The sequence below is a fragment of the Staurois parvus genome, unplaced genomic scaffold (genome assembly GCF_062004578.1).
Source record: "Staurois parvus isolate SC_StPar_1 unplaced genomic scaffold, SC_StPar_1.0 ptg000506l, whole genome shotgun sequence".
NCBI lineage: Eukaryota > Metazoa > Chordata > Amphibia > Anura > Ranidae > Staurois > Staurois parvus.
The window spans coordinates 398,220-416,514 of NW_028318302.1; the positions used below are offsets into that span (position 1 = coordinate 398,220).

The 18,295-nt window shown below is 41.4% G+C and overlaps 1 protein-coding gene across 1 annotated transcript in view; it reads left to right on the forward strand.

Moving 5' to 3' along the window:
- DNAH7 (dynein axonemal heavy chain 7) overlaps positions 1-18,295 on the forward strand; it is a 519,305-nt gene that overhangs the window by 163,462 nt on the left and 337,548 nt on the right. Inside the window, exons 27-31 of the mRNA XM_089689972.1 lie at positions 473-685; positions 2,695-2,793; positions 3,184-3,304; positions 5,147-6,002; positions 9,271-9,355. Coding sequence (XP_089546098.1) covers positions 473-685; positions 2,695-2,793; positions 3,184-3,304; positions 5,147-6,002; positions 9,271-9,355 — 1,374 coding nt within the window. The remainder of the gene's footprint in view (positions 1-472; positions 686-2,694; positions 2,794-3,183; positions 3,305-5,146; positions 6,003-9,270; positions 9,356-18,295) is intronic.

The window sequence follows — 18,295 nt, forward strand, 5'->3', positions numbered from 1 at the left end:
TCCCATCCGTTTTGGGCAAGGTGGCACTGTGAGATCCCTTCCTGGGGTCAGAACTGTGCTGGGCAGCCAACATGTGCTCTCCCTATGGCCAGTGGCAACTATTTTCATAGGGCTTTGGCAGCCATTTTCGTGTGGCAAGGAAATGGTGGCCACTGAGATTCATAGGAACTGTCTGAAGATGGGCTTCGTGGACAATTTCCTGTAGCCTTGCAGCGGCAGCTCAGTAGAAGAGAGGTAAGTATTCACTATGTTCTTTGCAGGAAAACATTTGTTTTGGAAGTTGCTTTAAAAAAACGATGTTAACTTTTATACAGCACCATTGTAATGGTTACCATAAAGTACTAGAAGTTTTCTGATTGATTTTATTTGTTGTCTGGAGTTGCTTTTTCAAATTAGCATTTAAGTTTACTGTCTTCATTCTTTTTCATGTATTAGAATGGCCTCAAAAATCTTTATTTCATATTTAAAACAGGCTTTGTTTAGGACAGTGGCCATGATGGTTCCTGATTATGCCATGATAGCTGAGATAGTTCTATACTCCTGCGGCTTTGTCACAGCAAGGCCTTTGTCGGTGAAAATTGTGGCAACATATCGTCTGTGCTCTGAGCAGCTATCATCCCAGCATCACTATGACTATGGAATGAGAGCTGTAAAATCAGTGCTGACTGCAGCAGGAAATTTGAAGGTACATACTAACACGCTAAAATACATGTTATTCAAGATGGATGTAAAAAAAGTATTTTTCACTGTGTGTATTTATAAAAGTGTATCAAAACAAAAGTGCTGCACAATATAAAAAATAATACAAATGTATCCACCTACAACTAGAATAACAAATGGTGAACAAAAGTGAAATGTAATATGATACAGTAGCCCATAAATATTACCAACATTCACTACATATCAAAAAAATTATAAAAGTGAAAAAAAATATAAAAATAATGCAATACATGCAATCATTAATAATGATGACTGAACAAACAATCTATATAAATGAAAGTCCTTGATGCAATGATGTGATGCACAAATCAAAAGCCCTCAAATTCAGTGCACATAAAGGAAATGAGTGCTTAATGGAATGAATGACTGCACACACAATCCATATGAACCCGCCGGGTCCCTTTGAGAACATGCGTGTGCACGAAACGCATGAGAGAGTAGCATATGTGCTGATGTCATGCCGCCGAGTCCATGTTTGGTCCGGTGGCCATCTTTGTAAGTGCAGCCGCAACTTTTTAATTCCACGAGGATTGTATGTGTATGTTACGATTTGAAATAAATTACTACACTATGTACCTTCAATTTGGGCTCTGTGTGGTGAGGTTTTTTTTCAGGACACACTACTGATTGCTCTGAACCAGCCCTGAGAGGAGGAGATATGTTTGCCTTGGAGTATCATTTGTTGCAAGCCTATTTGATCTTAGTTCTGGTGAGTGCATAGTGGTAAAGGATCTCACAGATGTTTTTTCCCCACATTTGGATGTCACTTCACTACCAAGGACTGCAGTTCATTCGGATTGTGTGTGCAGTCATTCATTCCACCGAGCGCTTTTCCTTTATGTGCACTGAATTTGGAGGTCTTTGATTTGTGTGTCACATCATTGCATCAAGGACTTTCATTTATATGGATTGTTTGTTCAGTCATCATTATTAATGATTGCACGTATTGCATTATTTTTATATTTGTGTTCACTTTTATTATTTTTTTTTTATATGTAGTGAATGTTAGTAATATTTATGGGCTACTGTATCATATTACATTTCACTTTTATTCACAGTTTGTTATTCTAGTTTTAATAATTTGTATTATTATTTTTTATATAGCACAGCAATTTTGTTTTGCTATATTTATTGGGATATGGAGCTGGGTTCACCATATGTGCTAGCTGCTCCAAGTTTTTCTTAGCGCTCACTATATGTTGTTTGTTTTGATTATATAAAAAAGTGGACATTCAAAAGTTTTTTTTTTTTTGTAGTTCTTACATTTATATGTTGTTTAGAAAAAATGTGTAGACACCTAGTTAAGCACATTTCTGACACCAGCTCTGAAAGTTATTGTAATGGGTTTATCACAGAAGTCCACATAAGGCAAACTGCAATGTATGTTTGCATGGCCATGCTGTAATTATGTGCAAAGATAATGTACTAAACATTTTTGTATCTGCTGAGACCTACACAGGTCCACAATATGCAAAGGCAAACCTAATAATTATTTGTAGGGTGTATAACTCATTGCAGTACCCTACAATTCAAAGTTGGATTTAGTAAAAGCAAAACTGCCATAGGAACTTTTGTGGGCTGCCAACAGTGCAGCAAAGAAATGTGGGTAAATGAAGTAGAGAATCCTTATAGATTTAAAAAGAATATAGATTAAGAAATAAAATGTAGACTAATGTCTGTTTTAAGACTGCAATGAGTTGCTGCTTGTATTTTAGCCTGTTTTCAGGGAAAGAAGAAATGCAGTGTCACAGCATACATTTTTTTCTTTGTAGAGTTTAATGTAATGTCCTATTTATAATATCTTAATTTAAAAACAATATAATGTATATTTATAAAAAAAAAGAGGCAAGAAAAATTGACTAAAATATAAATTTTTCAAGTACTTTTTATAAAATAATTAAGTCCTCAAATGTAGGTTATCACTCAAAGTTTTAACTTTATTATAAAAATGTATACATTTTTAAATTTCCACAGCTTAAATACCCCACTGAAAATGAAGAAATTTTGCTGTTGAGGTCCATTATTGATGTAAACCTTCCAAAATTTTTGTCCCATGATCTCCCGCTTTTTGAGGTAAGACATTTCATGTGGATCCTGGCCATCAAGTGGTTTCCGTGTACGTTTCCTAGTATTTCTTTATATGTGTTGCCCAAAACAACGCATGGCTTTAAAATGTTGAAAATATCTTAGTGTGTTTTTATATATATATATATATAATTTTTTTTTTAAATACCGTTTATTGTTTTACAGTATAAAAACATACAAAAACACAGACAGACATTTTCTGGTCTGAGAACAAGACCTATCTATACAAAAGTATCCTGACTATAATCTATCTCACCCCCTCCTCTGTGCAACCACCCACCGTCATCAAAAGGAACATAGACAGTCCACTATGGAGCTAAAAAAAACCCACAATCATAAGACTCTAGTCTTATGATTGTGGTTTTTTTTGCTCCATAGTGGACTGTCTATGCTCCCTTTGATGATGGCAGGCCTGACGGCAGCCTGTATAGGCTGCATGGTACCCTTTGTCAGAAACTCATAGAGCAAGAATATAACCCCAATAGCCTCATACCAACAGGTAGACAATCAAAATTACAGTGCCCACTTACATCTAGACCAACACAAGTATTTATAAGTCAGTGGGAAAGTCTCATCCAGCAGTAGATGTGTCAGCTAACCAGCATTACCATACCTTTTCAAAATTCCTTGGACATCCCCTATGTAAATACATGGCCTTGTAGTAGGATTTACTAATTTTGCCTTTCCAACATGATAAAGATGAGGCTAGTTCCCCAACCAGTCCCAGGAGACATACTGAAATTGTCAATGGGACCTGTAGGCGTGTAAGCTCCTGTATAGTACGAGTGATTGCAAACCAAAAATTCTGTATTATTGGACAGTGCCAGAAGATATGATCAAAGTCTGCAGGCGACACCGTACACTTCCAACATTCTGTTGAGGAAGTCACATCATTTTTTCCAACCCCGCAGGAATATAATATATTCTGTGTAAAAACTTAAATTGGATGAGACAATCCCTGGCTGAAACTAGAGCTTTGAAAGACATCTCCCACATATCAACCCAATCATCCCCTTGGTAGTTGGGAATGGGGGCCATCCAAGTCTCTTTACATTTACTGATAGGTTTAGGACAAGTCACAAACAATTCTTTATATTCCTAAGACACTGGCTTAATCATAGATTCATCTCCCAAAAGTTGTTCCAAACTGAAGGATTGAATGACCAGGGTAACAGACCCAAACTGAATAAATGCATGCCTCAATGGAACTGCACAGCTAATTTATGGCTGGCTTCCAATAATTCTACATAAGTATTGTCTGAGGGGGAGAAGAGGCATGAGCAGCCTTACAGGCCCGTTCTTCCTCCTGTAGGCTTTGCAACATAGCATTAAAATCTTTACGAGCATGTCCAAGATGGCGACCTGAGCGGCCACATAGTCACAAGCTCCGGCACCCTGTATTTGAATCCGCTGCCATCCGGGCAGCAGAGAACCATCGGCGGGCTTCGGAGTCCTCCCCGACCCTGCCTGCACCTGGAAGAGGGGAGCGGAGTGGTTTTGGCCCCCCTTGGTGATGGTGGAAACTCGCGGCTCATTGCGGCCTACCGCAGGCTGACGCGATCTCTCCTCCTCTCCATATCCATTTCCATCCGGGCAGTGGGGAGCCTCTAGTGGGCACCGGAGGCCTCTCCTATCCTCCTCGCACCTGGAGGAGGGGAGGGAATCACTTTTGGCCCCTCTCCACAGCAGCTGACACATCCGATCTGTGGAGACCTACCGTAGCCTGTCATAACAAAGACAGGCCTCTATTCTGAGCAACATCCGGCTTAAATGCGAGTACAGCCAGCGGGGGGAGTGCAGCCAGTGCCCATCAGATCCCTTGCCAGTGCTGCACCAGGTGTCTGGAGCCTGTGACACAATGATCGTGGCCCCTGTTGGGCCTGGAGGCTTGTGGGGACCTGCGGCCGCCTGGGAGTCTGGCGTATGGGCTCCCTGCACCCCTTTTGGCCAGCTCTGGATTCCGAAGCCCTGGAGATCCTGAGCCAAGCGATCCCCTGCACCCTACTGTATAAAACCACACAGCCGATAGCCACATATTAAACCCATATGCTGAATCTCATTTTTACAATATGGAAGCTGTGCTTAGAAGCCTGATTGCATCTATGTAACTATACTCTCGCACCAGTATCTGGCGTTATAGCTCCCCTGGGGTCATTACCATCCCTGGCTTTACAAAATTTCAGTTGATCACCCCCAGGAGACTTCCTGCATGCCGTCCAGCAAGAAGAAAAGTAGGGGTAATGCTCAAAAATCCCTTACGACATATTTAATGAAAACGCACGGGATTTGCAGCATGTCTCAAGATACCATTGAACGAGCATCTCCTTCCGGTTCCATACAGGATACCGCGGCCCATCTTTCAGCTCAGGACAGCGACAACGCACAGCAACTTACAAAGGGGGATTTGGAAACCTGAAAACTATGTACACCAAGTTAGCCACTAAATTCCAATCAGAACTCCACAAGAGCACAAACGTCCTCTCTCAGGAAATATATGCGTTAGGCTCCAGAACTGACCATTTAAAAATAAAACACGATGAACTCAGTTTAGCTTATGGCGAGCTGTCCAGGGATCACGATCATTTGCAAACGGCCTTTACGCAGCTGCAGGCACAGGTTGAGGATCTGGACAATCGTAACCGCAGGCATAATCTACGAATTCGGGGAATCCCAGAGACTGTGACTGATCTTTCACAGGCCACAATAAAGTTATTTAAGTCCCTCCTCCCGGACCACGATACTGGATCCTTCATTTGTGATCGCATCCACAGAGCTCTGTGCCCAAAACCCCCTAATGATAAACCGCCTCGCAACATTATCCTGTGTATGAAAGATTTCCTGACCAAAGAAGATATACTCAGGGCTGCCCGCAATACTTCAACTATCACTTTTGAAGGTCCAACATTGCAAATATTTCTGGATGTCTCTCCGGCCACGTTGGAGAGACACAGAAAAATTAAGGAAATCACATCTACCCTTTTTTCAGCTCGTATCCGCTACAGATGGGGCTTCCCCTTTCAGCTGATAGTCCCACACAATGGTAGCACATATGTAGCTACATCTCTTCCTGAAGGACGAAAAATCCTGGTTAAATTAGGCCTGGTGGACGCTCCCTCACCTCAACGTCTACCATCCACTCCTCAGGTGTCCCCTATTTGGCATATTCCATCTCCACGAAGGGAAAGGAGGAGAATCAGGCAAGAACTAGGATGAAAGGATCCTGCTCATTTGTATGTTATACTCCTTTTGGATGGCCTTTTGGACACTGCTGAGATCTCTTCACATTTATATGTTTATTATATTTGCTTTCCTCTTTATCTATCTGGTCGAGCTTAAGATCAACAGAGGTCTTCAGACCTCTACTTTACGCCGTATGCTAATGTTTTAAAACTCTTGGACACGTGACCCCACCCTGCCGCCTAGCATGGCCGGTGATGTCACCGCCCAGTTGTGGGGTGGCCGCTCCAATCCCCCATGTTTTACGGCGGCAGAGTTTGGGCCCGATTGGCCCTTTGATGTTTGATTTTTATGTCTTTTCAGGTATGGCAGCTAGCCCACTTGATCCATGGTTAATAGTGATTCCTTTAGTTGTAGGAGCTCTTAAAGCTCCAATTCTATTACTCTGTTTCTTTTTCTTTGACAATTTTGGTACATGATGTTGCTTATGCACTGGTTTGTAGACATCCCGACCCCCATTTTGGGGCTTGGATGCTCCATAAATTGATTCTGGCAGATTTAGTCTTGTCTGATGTGGATCTGTATGTTCCACTATTTAGACAAACTATCTGGGATACCTTTCAAATGTATACTATAATGCTGATAGATATGATTCTTGTTTGCCATGGTAATTCAGTGTGTTTCACATAATGTCCAGGGTTTCAACTCACCAAATAAGCGCAAAACTTCCTTTCTTCAATCTAAACGCCTTGGGGCAAAAATTATTTTACTACAGGAAACCCATTTTGCAGCCACTACACCTTACACTCTAATAAAAGTAGAGGCGTGGCTCACTTCCCTTGGATGTTCAACAGGTCTATCACAACCCTGAGAGTAGGTTTATCATTATTAAAGGCACCCTCTCGGGTCGTGAACTCACGATTGCTAATGTCTATGTACCTAATTCGTTGCAGGCATCCTTTTTCTCCCGCTTTTTCAAGATTCTCGATCCCCCCAGTTTCTATCCCCCCATTTACTGGTGGGAGGTGATTTTAATTTGGTAGCTAATCCCCTTTTAGACCGTTGCTCGTTCTCACCATCCTCCCAAGCTTTCCCAAAATCCCTTACCAAAAAATTGGATTCACTCCAGCTGGTAGATTCTTGGAGGGCACATAATATAGGAGCTAGAGGTTGTTACTTCCATTCAGGAATACTTTCAATCAAATACAACTCCCAATATCTCTCCGGCCACACTGTGGGTAGCCCATAAGGCGGTCCTGCGGGGCCGCCTTATTTCCATGGCTTCTTCTAGAAATAGGGAATGGTGGAAACAAATTCAAAAATTTACCCGAGAATTAGAAGCACATTATAGAACTCATGTTGGTAATCCATCTCTCCTTAACAAAAAGTCATTGTCACAAAAGCATTTAGAATTGAATGCTTTGCTTTCCCAGAAAACTGAAAAAGTTCTACGCTGGTCAAAGGCCTCCTTTTTATTACATAATAACTCAGCGTCTACTATGTTCGCACGGAAATTAAACCATTCTATACGACCCCCACACATCTATAAGTTGCGTACTAAATCCGGTAGTATCTCCTCTCTTCCTCATGAAGTCCTGGGTATTTTTGAAAATTTCTATTCCAACCTATTAGCTCCCCCGCAATCAACTTCCACTTCCCCAAACTGCTCATGGCTAAATTCTATACCCCTCCCTGCTCTCACACCCTCTCAGATATCCTCTCTTAATGCCCCATGCACTTTGGAGGAAATAACCCATGTGATTACCGCACTAAAAACTTCCACAGCACCGGGCCCTGATGGGTTTACTGCCAGTTATTATAAATATGTTGCCCCTACATTGGCTCCCTTTTTAATGTCTTTATTTAATGTTGACTTGCAGGGAGGTAGGTTTCCCGTGGAGATGTTGGCTAACATGTCTCTATTACCTAAACCGCTAAAAGACTAAAACTACCTCAAAATTATAGACCAATTTCGGTAATGAACAATGAAAATATTCAGCCACATTCTGGCAGATAGGTAGGCCCCTACTATCTCCTCTTTGGTCTCTCCGAACCAATCGGGATTTATCCCAGACAGACTTATCACGGATAACATTCGTCTCACATTAAATGTTATTCAGGATGCCAATTTGCGTTCTAAAGAAGTCTTGTTGCTGAGCCTGGACATTAACAAGGCCTTTGATAGTGTTCTCTGGCCCTATTTGTTTTCATTGCTGCAGAGGATAGGCTTCGGTAACGAGTTTCTGTCTGGCGTACATGCCTTGTACGACTCCCCCAAAACAAGAATAAGGCTCCCAGGCTGCAACTCTGATTTTTTTACACTGGGCAGGGGCACCCATCAGGGTTGCCCTCTTTCACCCTTATTATTTGCGCTAGTTTTGGAAACTAGTTTTGGCAATTGCAATAAGATCACATTCGGATATCTCTGGTTACCCATTATTGGTTTCACACTTCAAAATCTGTATGTATGCTGATGATGGTATGCTTTCCCTTACTAAACCGTTAATATTATTGCCTAATTTATGCACAGTACTGAATGACTTTGCTATAGTGTCAAGTCTTACTGTAAATTTTACTAAATCAGTAGTTATGCCTATCAATGTTCCTGATTCCCTGAGTGCATCTCTCCGTAATTCTTTTCCATTTCGTTGGGTCACAGATCGGATTTCCTACTTGAGTATTAACCTTACTCCCAGATACTCAAATATATTTGCTGCTAATTACCCTCCATGTGTGTCGCGCCTCTCTACTCTATTGAAGATCTGGCATGGTTACCGTATCTCATTCTTGGGTAGAGTCACGGCAGTCAAAATGAATATCTTGCCTAAATTACTATATCTATTTAGAGCACTCCCAATCCCTGTCTCAAAAACATTCCTAGATCACTTTCAACGGATGATTAATAATTTTTTCTGGCGTAACAAACGTCCCCGCTTCACTTCATCGGTTCTATACCGGTCGCAATGGACTGGAGGCCTCGGTCTTCTCAATTTTTGGCTGTACTAACTATCGGCCCGTTTCGCACAATTATCACAATGGGCGACTATTAATTCCCAAATCCCGTGGATCAGATTTGAATCTCAATCTATACGTCCATTTTAATTACCAGGCATATTGTGGTCCAAAATCCCCCCCCCCCATTCGTTATGTACCTATAATTCCATTGTTGCCCAATCATTGACACTTTGGTCCCGATACAAATTTAAATTAGATCTGGTCTCCTCTGTCTCTCCAGGTGCATAATTTTTTGGTGACCCAAATTTTATTACGGCATTTTCCTCTCCACAGGCGTTCCGTTGGTGGTACGATAGATCTTTTATCAGGTTATCTGACTTTCAAAGAGGAAGATCTTATATCACCTTTGAGATACTACGTATACTTTTTGATATCCTGCTTCGGGAATATTATCATTATTGACAGATTAGACATTTTTTTTAATTCACAATTTGGCCTTATACCTTCATCTCCAATATCGTTCTTCAAACGCATTAGCCGTGACTCTCCCAGGGGAAAGGGTCTTTTTTCTGATTTGTATCACCAGTTCTTGGATAGCTCCTTTCCCACACCCCCTCTATATAGATAAAAATTGGAAACTGATAGTGGTATCACCTTTTTGGATGAGGATTGGGATTCCATGGTGGATAACATATGTAGGACCTCTAGATCTCTCTCTGTCCGTAAGACAGCCCTCAAGGTATTAACCAGATGGTATTATACCCCATCTAGACTACATGCCCTATATTCAGGGACGTCCCACCTATGCTTCCGGGACTGGAGCCTTGCCGGTACTCTGGTGCATACATTCTGGGCTTGCCCAGTTCTCTCCTTGGTGTGGCACAAGATCTCTGAGGTAGCTTCTGCACTGGCAGGTGCCCCGGCGCATCTGACTATGCAGTCCTTCCTATTGGGAGCTCGTATCCCGGGGGTTCGGACTGAAGTTATGAGGCTAATCCATACCATTTGCATATTTACCATATGGGCTACCACCCTACACTGGAAATCTATCACAGTACCATTGGCCTCTGTTCTACGTAGAGTTGATGCTGTGATGCTCATGGAAAGAATTCATTATACTTTACTGGACAAGATACACTTATTTGATAAAAAATGGGAAGTTTGGAAGACTCATAGACATTTACTACATGACTAAGGACATTCCTTATTTAAGTTGATTGACTTACTCTGTTGGTAGCTGTATAACTCTGCCTACCTCTTTATTTATATTGCTCATGTACTTAAACTCTATTCTCTCTTCTTCTCTTAACTTTTTCTTTACTCTATATGAATGTGCCTTTTTGAAATGTACACTTTAGTTGTGCCTTGTTACTGTTTTACACACTGTTTGAAGCTGTAATGTAATTTTACAGTCTATTTCTTGAAAAATAAAATTGTTTGTAAACGAAAAATCTTTACGAGTGCTCTTAATAGCAGAAACATAGGGGCCCTTCATATATGCCTTGGAAGCATCCCACACGACTGGGAGCAATGTGGACATTAAATTGTCCTCTCAATATCTATCAAGTAGCAGCCACCTGAGTAGACACAGACTCAATTTCCAACCATCCTCAAACAGCATGCACCTCCCCTGCTTCGGGAAGCCAAGGGCAATGTATAAGGGGGTGTGAGCAGATAAGCCCCCTGGTAGATAACTGGCTTGGTGTATAATTTGCAATAGGGGAGCATTGGCAAATGGCAATTCGATCTGCGAAGAGGGCCTGTGAATTTTAGATAGATGAGAGTAACTATGTTCAACTGGATTTTCCAAGTGCCACACCTCCATAAGAGAGGCAGCAGCCTCCCAGGATTGTAAGTCTAATGAGGGGGCCCTAGTAGGGTTAGAAGAATCCAGTGCTGTGTCTAAAACCACATTGTAGTCCCTTGCAGTAAAAAGAGGGAGGCGCATGAAAGGAGTAAGTTTACTTATTAAATCATATAATAGTTGTACTTGAAAAGAAGGAGGTATGTATACATTAACCAGGACCATTTAGGTGTTAAATAGGTCAGCAACTAAGATTAAATAGCGACCCCCCAGATCAGAGATAATTTGATGAATAGTACAGAGGACAGTTTTACTTAGTAAAATAGAGACCTCCCCTAACATAGGTCGAATAGCTGGCATGAAATGCCATCTGAATCCGCGGGTGGCGTAAGGCGAAAACCATCTAGATGTGTTTCCCGGAGGAACACGAAATGGGGTTTTATGGGCTTCAAGTATTAGAACATCAAAGCCCGCCAAAATTTATCATTGAGGCCTTGAATTTTGCAAGACAGTAACTTAAGCGTGGACACGGTCAAAAACTAGCTCAAGAAATACAGCTGTACAGGATAATTGCTTTTGCCAAAGGCTACCAACAATGCCAGAGAGCTCCACAGCACATATTATACCTCCCATGAATAACAAGCAGTTGCACATTACTAATATTGTAAACATACCCAAAAGTAAAAACTCCCTGCTGTTGTGTAAAACCTAATAGAAAACTAATGCACACAGCTTGAATGAGTGACGTTGCTTTTGCATTTCAACTAAGAAGTCTGGAAAGAGCATAACTTTTGTATTCTCATATGACAATTCAGTCCACTTTCTGACTTCACCAAGGATCATATCTCTGTCCCTAAGGGATGATTGCCCATAGAGACCCTATGAGCCCTCTCCACGACATAGGTTGGAGGCATTTCTGGCATGTCAAGCAGCTTTTTAAAGATGGATTTTGCAAAAATAGCGGGGTGTGATCCCTGTGCACCTTTGGTAGGCCCACCACTCTGATGTTGTTTCTTCTCTGCCTATTTTCAGCATCCGCCACCTTGTTTGTCAGAGACCATACCATGGATTGTAGATATGAGAGTTGTGCCATGTGAGACCCCTGAATATCTTCCAACAAAACAATGCAGTCCTCTGCCTCAGATAGCCTCTCTCATATCTTATCTAGATTATAGCTGATTAGTGTACACTTAGAGGCCAGGTGGCCTGTGTGGAGCCTGCAATGGCATCCAAAATAAGCTTTGTGATGGTGTCCGTATCTTGATGCACCAGCAGAGGAGACCTCGGCATGGTAGAAGCTGGAAAAGTAGAATCTATCACTGGAGAAGAGACAGAGGGACTGGGCTACATTCTAGAGGACCACAGAGTAGCCGCTCCTGAGGAAGGAGGCAAGATGGCGCCGGGTGAACACGTGACCCCCCCCCTTCCTTCCCTGAGCCCAGAGGCTTTGACATTGTGGCTTCATTTCATATACCTGGTGATGGAGGCCAATGGAGAGAGGGCTTCCCTTGCGGCTAAGTTCCAGACTCCCCTGAGAGTGGGACAGCAGGAGTCAGGTCCAAAGTGGCACAGGTCGCCTGTAGGAGTTCTGGTTGGTGGTCCACCCAGAAACACAGCTGATGTACAGAGATACAGTGGGGATCGAAAGTTTGGGCACCCCAGCTAAAAATTTGTATTAATGTGCATAAAGAAGCCAAGGAAAGATGGAAAAATCTCCAAAAGGCATCAAATTACAGATTAGACATTCTTATAATATGTCAACAAAAGTTAGATTTTATTTCCATCATTTACACTTTCAAAATAACAGAAAACAAAAAAATGGCGTCTGCAAATGTTTGGGCACCCTGCAGAGGTAATATCTTGTACTGCCCCCTTTGGCAAGTATCACAGCTTGTAAACGCTTTTTGTAGCCAGCCAAGAGTCTTTCAATTCTTGTTTGAGGTATCTTTGCCCATTCTTCCTTACAAAAGTCTTCCAGTTCTTTGAGATTTCTGGGCTGTCTGTCACGCACTGCTCTTTTAAGGTCTATCTATAGATTTTCAATTATGTTGAGGTCAGGAGATTGTGAAGGCCATGGCAAAACCTTCAATTTACGCCTCTTGATGTAATCCCCCGTGGATTTCGAGGTGTGTTTAGGATCATTATCCATTTGTAGAAGCCATCCTCTTTTTAACTTCAGCTTTTTCACAGATGGCATCAAGTTACCATCCAACAAGGCACGGGGAGCTAGAGATCATCCAGCAACTTGAGGAAGTGATGAGCCTCCTTATAAAGGCCGTCTGGCACCAAACTGAGGCTAATATGTGCTTCTGCAGCCATGCAGGTATTGGCAGAAATATTCCAGAACGCCTCCTGTGGACAGGACCCTGACACTTCACCTTGGCTTTAGCTGACATGTTAGCTGCTGCTGTGGGTTCCAGGATGGCTGGGGAGACAGTCAGCGCCCACGGGCTTGGTACCGTGCCCAGGAACAGAATGAATAAAGTACAGAGCTTTCTTTTTTATATATTTCAAAACCACTTTCCAAAGGTATACTGTATCTTTATGTTCAAAATACTTTAGAAAGTAGGATCCACATGAAAATCAACTTATAGGATTAAGAATTGTATGTTTTTTTGCAAAATAAACATTGGAATCTGTGAAAAAGAGATTAAACATTTCAGTGGGAAATGTAATAGTATAAAGGAAAAATGCATGGTTTCAGTTTTATCAGCAAATTCATCTATTAACTATTTTAAATGCCTAAAAATAAGCTTTTTTCTTATGAGCAGATGCCAGAAGATGATTACTTTTACCTTTGTGTGCCTTTATGAAACAATGTTTTGTTTTGTTTTTTTATTGTGGACTGATTTGTTTTTATTTTATTTTTTTATTCTTTAAAATAAATAGAGAAGGAAATATTTACAAAAATACTATACATTGCATTTTCAGTTTACATAATTGCATTCTTCTTGACTTCTAGGTCACGCACATATGGTTACATAGTTAATAAGGTTAGAAAAATGACTGATGCCCATCAAGTTCAATCTCCCAAGCTTTTCATATCTAACAATAAATGCATAAATGTGACCCTATAGTTTTAGTAAGAAGAAGTTAAATTGTGTTTTTGTTTCCCCCAATATTTATGTTGAGATTCTGACCGATTGTTCTTAATAATAATAGAGAATTGGTTAGAAATAAAATAATGCCTGCTTAATTAAAATAAAAAATTGTACTTAGAAACGTCATCATTAATATGAGCTTGGAGATACATGGGATGATACACACATGCATGAGTAAACCTGCCATATTTCTGCCTTGCATTACTGTGATGCAAACAGTGTCCCTACACATTTACAGTACTGTTTTGCAATATCCCCAGACAAGTACATTGTCCTCTAAAGAGTGAATGTGTGGGTTGTTATGTCACTCTTGCAAGGATGCCATCAATAAGTCAGTAAAATCCCAAGCACACATGCACAGTAGAAAAAGCAACCAGTGCATGCACAGGTACTTGCCACCATATTTGCTGACATCACTGTCAACACCGAACAAACGCTGTAGCAAAAGAGACAGCATCATGGCAAGGAGAAGCTAGTAACTGGGCATGCACTGACCACAACATGCATATGCAGGTGCAGTAAGATGGCACAAATAGAAAGGCTGCAGATTCTGATGACATTAGGAAACCAGCACAATGCCAACAAGAAGCCACATACGTGTGGTTGCTTGACCCCTACCACCACTCTCATCACCATGCCTGCCCACCCACTGCGCCCACTCTTACACCCCCTACCTCTGATCTCACCACTGTAACTGCACATGAAGTGATGGAAGGGAAAATAATATAAAACCACAGAACAGCAGGCAATGCCCATAGGTGAATAGAGAAACCAGTAGCACATATGAATGGAATCACGGATCTAGCAGAACCACTACAGCAAGGAGGCAAGAATTTCACAAACAGAATCTGCAGGCTGGATCATGACATAGATACAATATATCCAAGAATGATAAGCATATATCTCTTTACTTTCACTTTAAAATGAAGCATAAATCAAATCAATACAGTAGTTGCAGGTTGCATGTTATATGATTTGTAATACAAGTGAAAATAATATGTTGAGCAGTACAATGAATAAATACCATTGCTACATTCTGAATTTTGTGTGGAAAGCATATTATGATGTACCATCTAATAGTGAGACATACAATAAACAAATACTGTAGTCGATAACTACTGTAACCTAGACTACACATCAGTATTGTAAGAAGAGGGAGTCTCCCCCCTCACATTGGACAATCCTAGATATGTCCCAGATTTTCCATGGATATACAAGGCAGAGATCATAAATGCATGAAAGGTATGAAATTAGGTCTAGGATATGCAAGAAAAGCCATGATTAGAGATGAGCGAATTATTCAAAAATTCGGTTCGGCTGATTCGCCGAATTCGCCGAATAAATTTGCTTCGAGCCGAATATATTCGCTGCGAATTTAACTTATAAAAAGGGTGTTTCTAGGCTTCAGAGAGCCTTTATATTAGTGCAGAACACTGTACCTTTAATTTAAATGCCCTTGGAGTCTGCTGGGGAAGAGAAATAATACTGTCAGTCAGTATGACATGCAGATGAGTGCCGTCGAAAGTCAGTTTATTGTACACAATCGGTCAATTGCAGCTTGCCGTTGGCTGTAAACTGTACGTTTATGTCACTGGAATGCACTAATCACCCAAAAAATATTACCGCCACCCGGCGTGTATATGGATTTAACTCTTTGAACGTACAATAGTGGTTGTGAAGCAGAAAGTCAGTTTATTTAGCACAATCGGTCAATTGCAGCTTGCCGTTGGCTGGAAACTGTACGTTTATGTCACTGGAATGCACTAATCACCCAAAAAATATTACCGCCACCCGGCGTGTAAATGGATTTAACTCTTTGAACGTACAATAGTGGTTGTGAAGCAGAAAGTCAGTTTATTTAGCACAATCGGTCAATTGCAGCTTGCCATTGGCTGGAAACTGTACGTTTATGTCACTGGAATGCACTAATCACCCAAAAAATATTACCGCCACCCGGCGTGTAAATGGATCTAACTCTTTGAACGTACAATAGTCGTTGTGAAGCAGAAAGTCAGTTTATTTAGCACAATCGGTCAATTGCAGCTTGCCGTTGGCTGGAAACTGTACGTTTATGTCACTGGAATGCACTAATCACCCAAAAAATATTACCGCCACCTGGCGTGTATATGGATTTAACTCTTTGAACGTACAATAGTGGTTGTGAAGCAGAAAGTCAGTTTATTTAGCACAATTGGTCAATTGCAGCTTGCCGTTGGCTGGAAACTGTACGTTTATGTCACTGGAATGCACTAATCACCCAAAAAATATTACCGCCACCTGGCGTGTAAATGGATCTAACTCTTTGAACGTACAATAGTGGTTGTGAAGCAGAAAGTCAGTTTATTGTACACAATCGGTCAATTGCAGCTTGCCGTTGGCTGGAAACTGTACGTTTCTGTCACTGGAATGCACTAATCACCCAAAAAATATTACCGCCACCCGGCGTGTAAATGGATCTAACTCTTTGAACGTACAATAGTGGTTGTGAAGCAGAAAGTCAGTTTATTTAGCACAATCGGTCAATTGCAGCTTGCCGTTGGCTGGAAACTGTACGTTTCTGTCACTGGAATGCACTAATCACCCAAAAAATATTACCGCCACCCGGCGTGTAAATGGATCTAACTCTTTGAACGTACAATAGTGGTTGTGAAGCAGAAAGTCAGTTTATTTAGTACAATCGGTCAATTGCAGCTTGCCGTTGGCTGGAAACTGTACGTTTATGTCACTGGAATGCACTAATCACCCAAAAAATATTACCGCCACCCGGCGTGTATATGGATTTAACTCTTTGAACGTACAATAGTGGTTGTGAAGCAGAAAGTCAGTTTATTTAGCACAATCGGTCAATTGCAGCTTGCCGTTGGCTGGAAACTGTACGTTTATGTCAGTGGAATGCACTAATCACCCAAAAAATATTACCGCCACCCGGCGTGTAAATGGATCTAACTCTTTGAACGTACAATAGTGGCTGTGAAGCAGAAAGTCAGTTTATTGTACACAATCGGTCAATTGAAGCTTGCCGTTGGCTGGAAACTGTACGTTTCTGTCACTGGAATGCACTAATCACCCAAAAAATATTACCGCCAGCCGGCGTGTAAATGGATTTAACTCTTTGAACGTACAATAGTGGTTGTGAAGCAGAAAATCAGTTTATTTAGCACAATCGGTCAATTGCAGCTTGCCGTTGGCTGGAAACTGTACGTTTATGTCACTGGAATGCACTAATCACCCAAAAAATATTACCGCCACCCGGCGTGTAAATGGATCTAACTCTTTGAACGTACAATAGTGGTTGTGAAGCAGAAAGTCAGTTTATTTAGCACAATCGGTCAATTGCAGCTTGCCGTTGGCTGGAAACTGTACGTTTGTGTCACTGGAATGCACTAATCACCCAAAAAATATTACCGCCACCCGGCGTGTATATGGATTTAACTCTTTGAACGTACAATAGTGGTTGTGAAGCAGAAAGTCAGTTTATTTAGCACAATCGGTCAATTGCAGCTTGCCGTTGGCTGGAAACTGTACGTTTATGTCACTGGAATGCACTAATCACCCAAAAATATTACCGCCACCCGGCGTGTAAATGGATCTAACTCTTTGAACGTACAATAGTGGTTGTGAAGCAGAAAGTCAGTTTATTGTACACAATCGGTCAATTGCAGCTTGCCGTTGGCTGGAAACTGTACGTTTCTGTCACTGGAATGCACTAATCACCCAAAAAATATTACCGCCAGCCGGCGTGTAAATGGATTTAACTCTTTGAACGTACAATAGTGGTTGTGAAGCAGAAAGTCAGTTTATTTAGCACAATCGGTCAATTGCAGCTTGCCGTTGGCTGGAAACTGTATGTTTATGTCACTGGAATGCACTAATCACCCAAAAAATATTACCGCCACCCGGCGTGTAAATGGATCTAACTCTTTGAACGTACAATAGTGGTTGTGAAGCAGAAAGTCAGTTTATTGTACACAATCGGTCAATTGCAGCTTGCCGTTGGCTGGAAACTGTACGTTTGTGTCACTGGAATGCACTAATCACCCAAAAAATATTACCGCCAGCCGGCGTGTAAATGGATTTAACTCTTTGAACGTACAATAGTGGTTGTGAAGCAGAAAGTCAGTTTATTTTGCACAATCGGCAAACTGCAGCACCAACTGTGCACGACAGCCACCAAAAAAAAAAAGGGTGTATGTCACTTTAAATTTTCGATTCTTTGATAGCTGTGGCCCTAAGTAACAATTCTGTGTCCCTGAGTAACGATTCTGTGTCCCTGAGTAACGATTCTGTGTCCCTGAGTAACGATTCTGTGGCCCTAAAGTCTCTGTGGCCCTAACTCTGTCCCTTAATACACACAGGTCTGTCTCTCTTGAATGACCGGAGGCTAATGGAGAATTCTAAGATGGCCGCGATTTATAGCTCCACCATTACACAGTGCTGGCTGGCTGCTGATTGG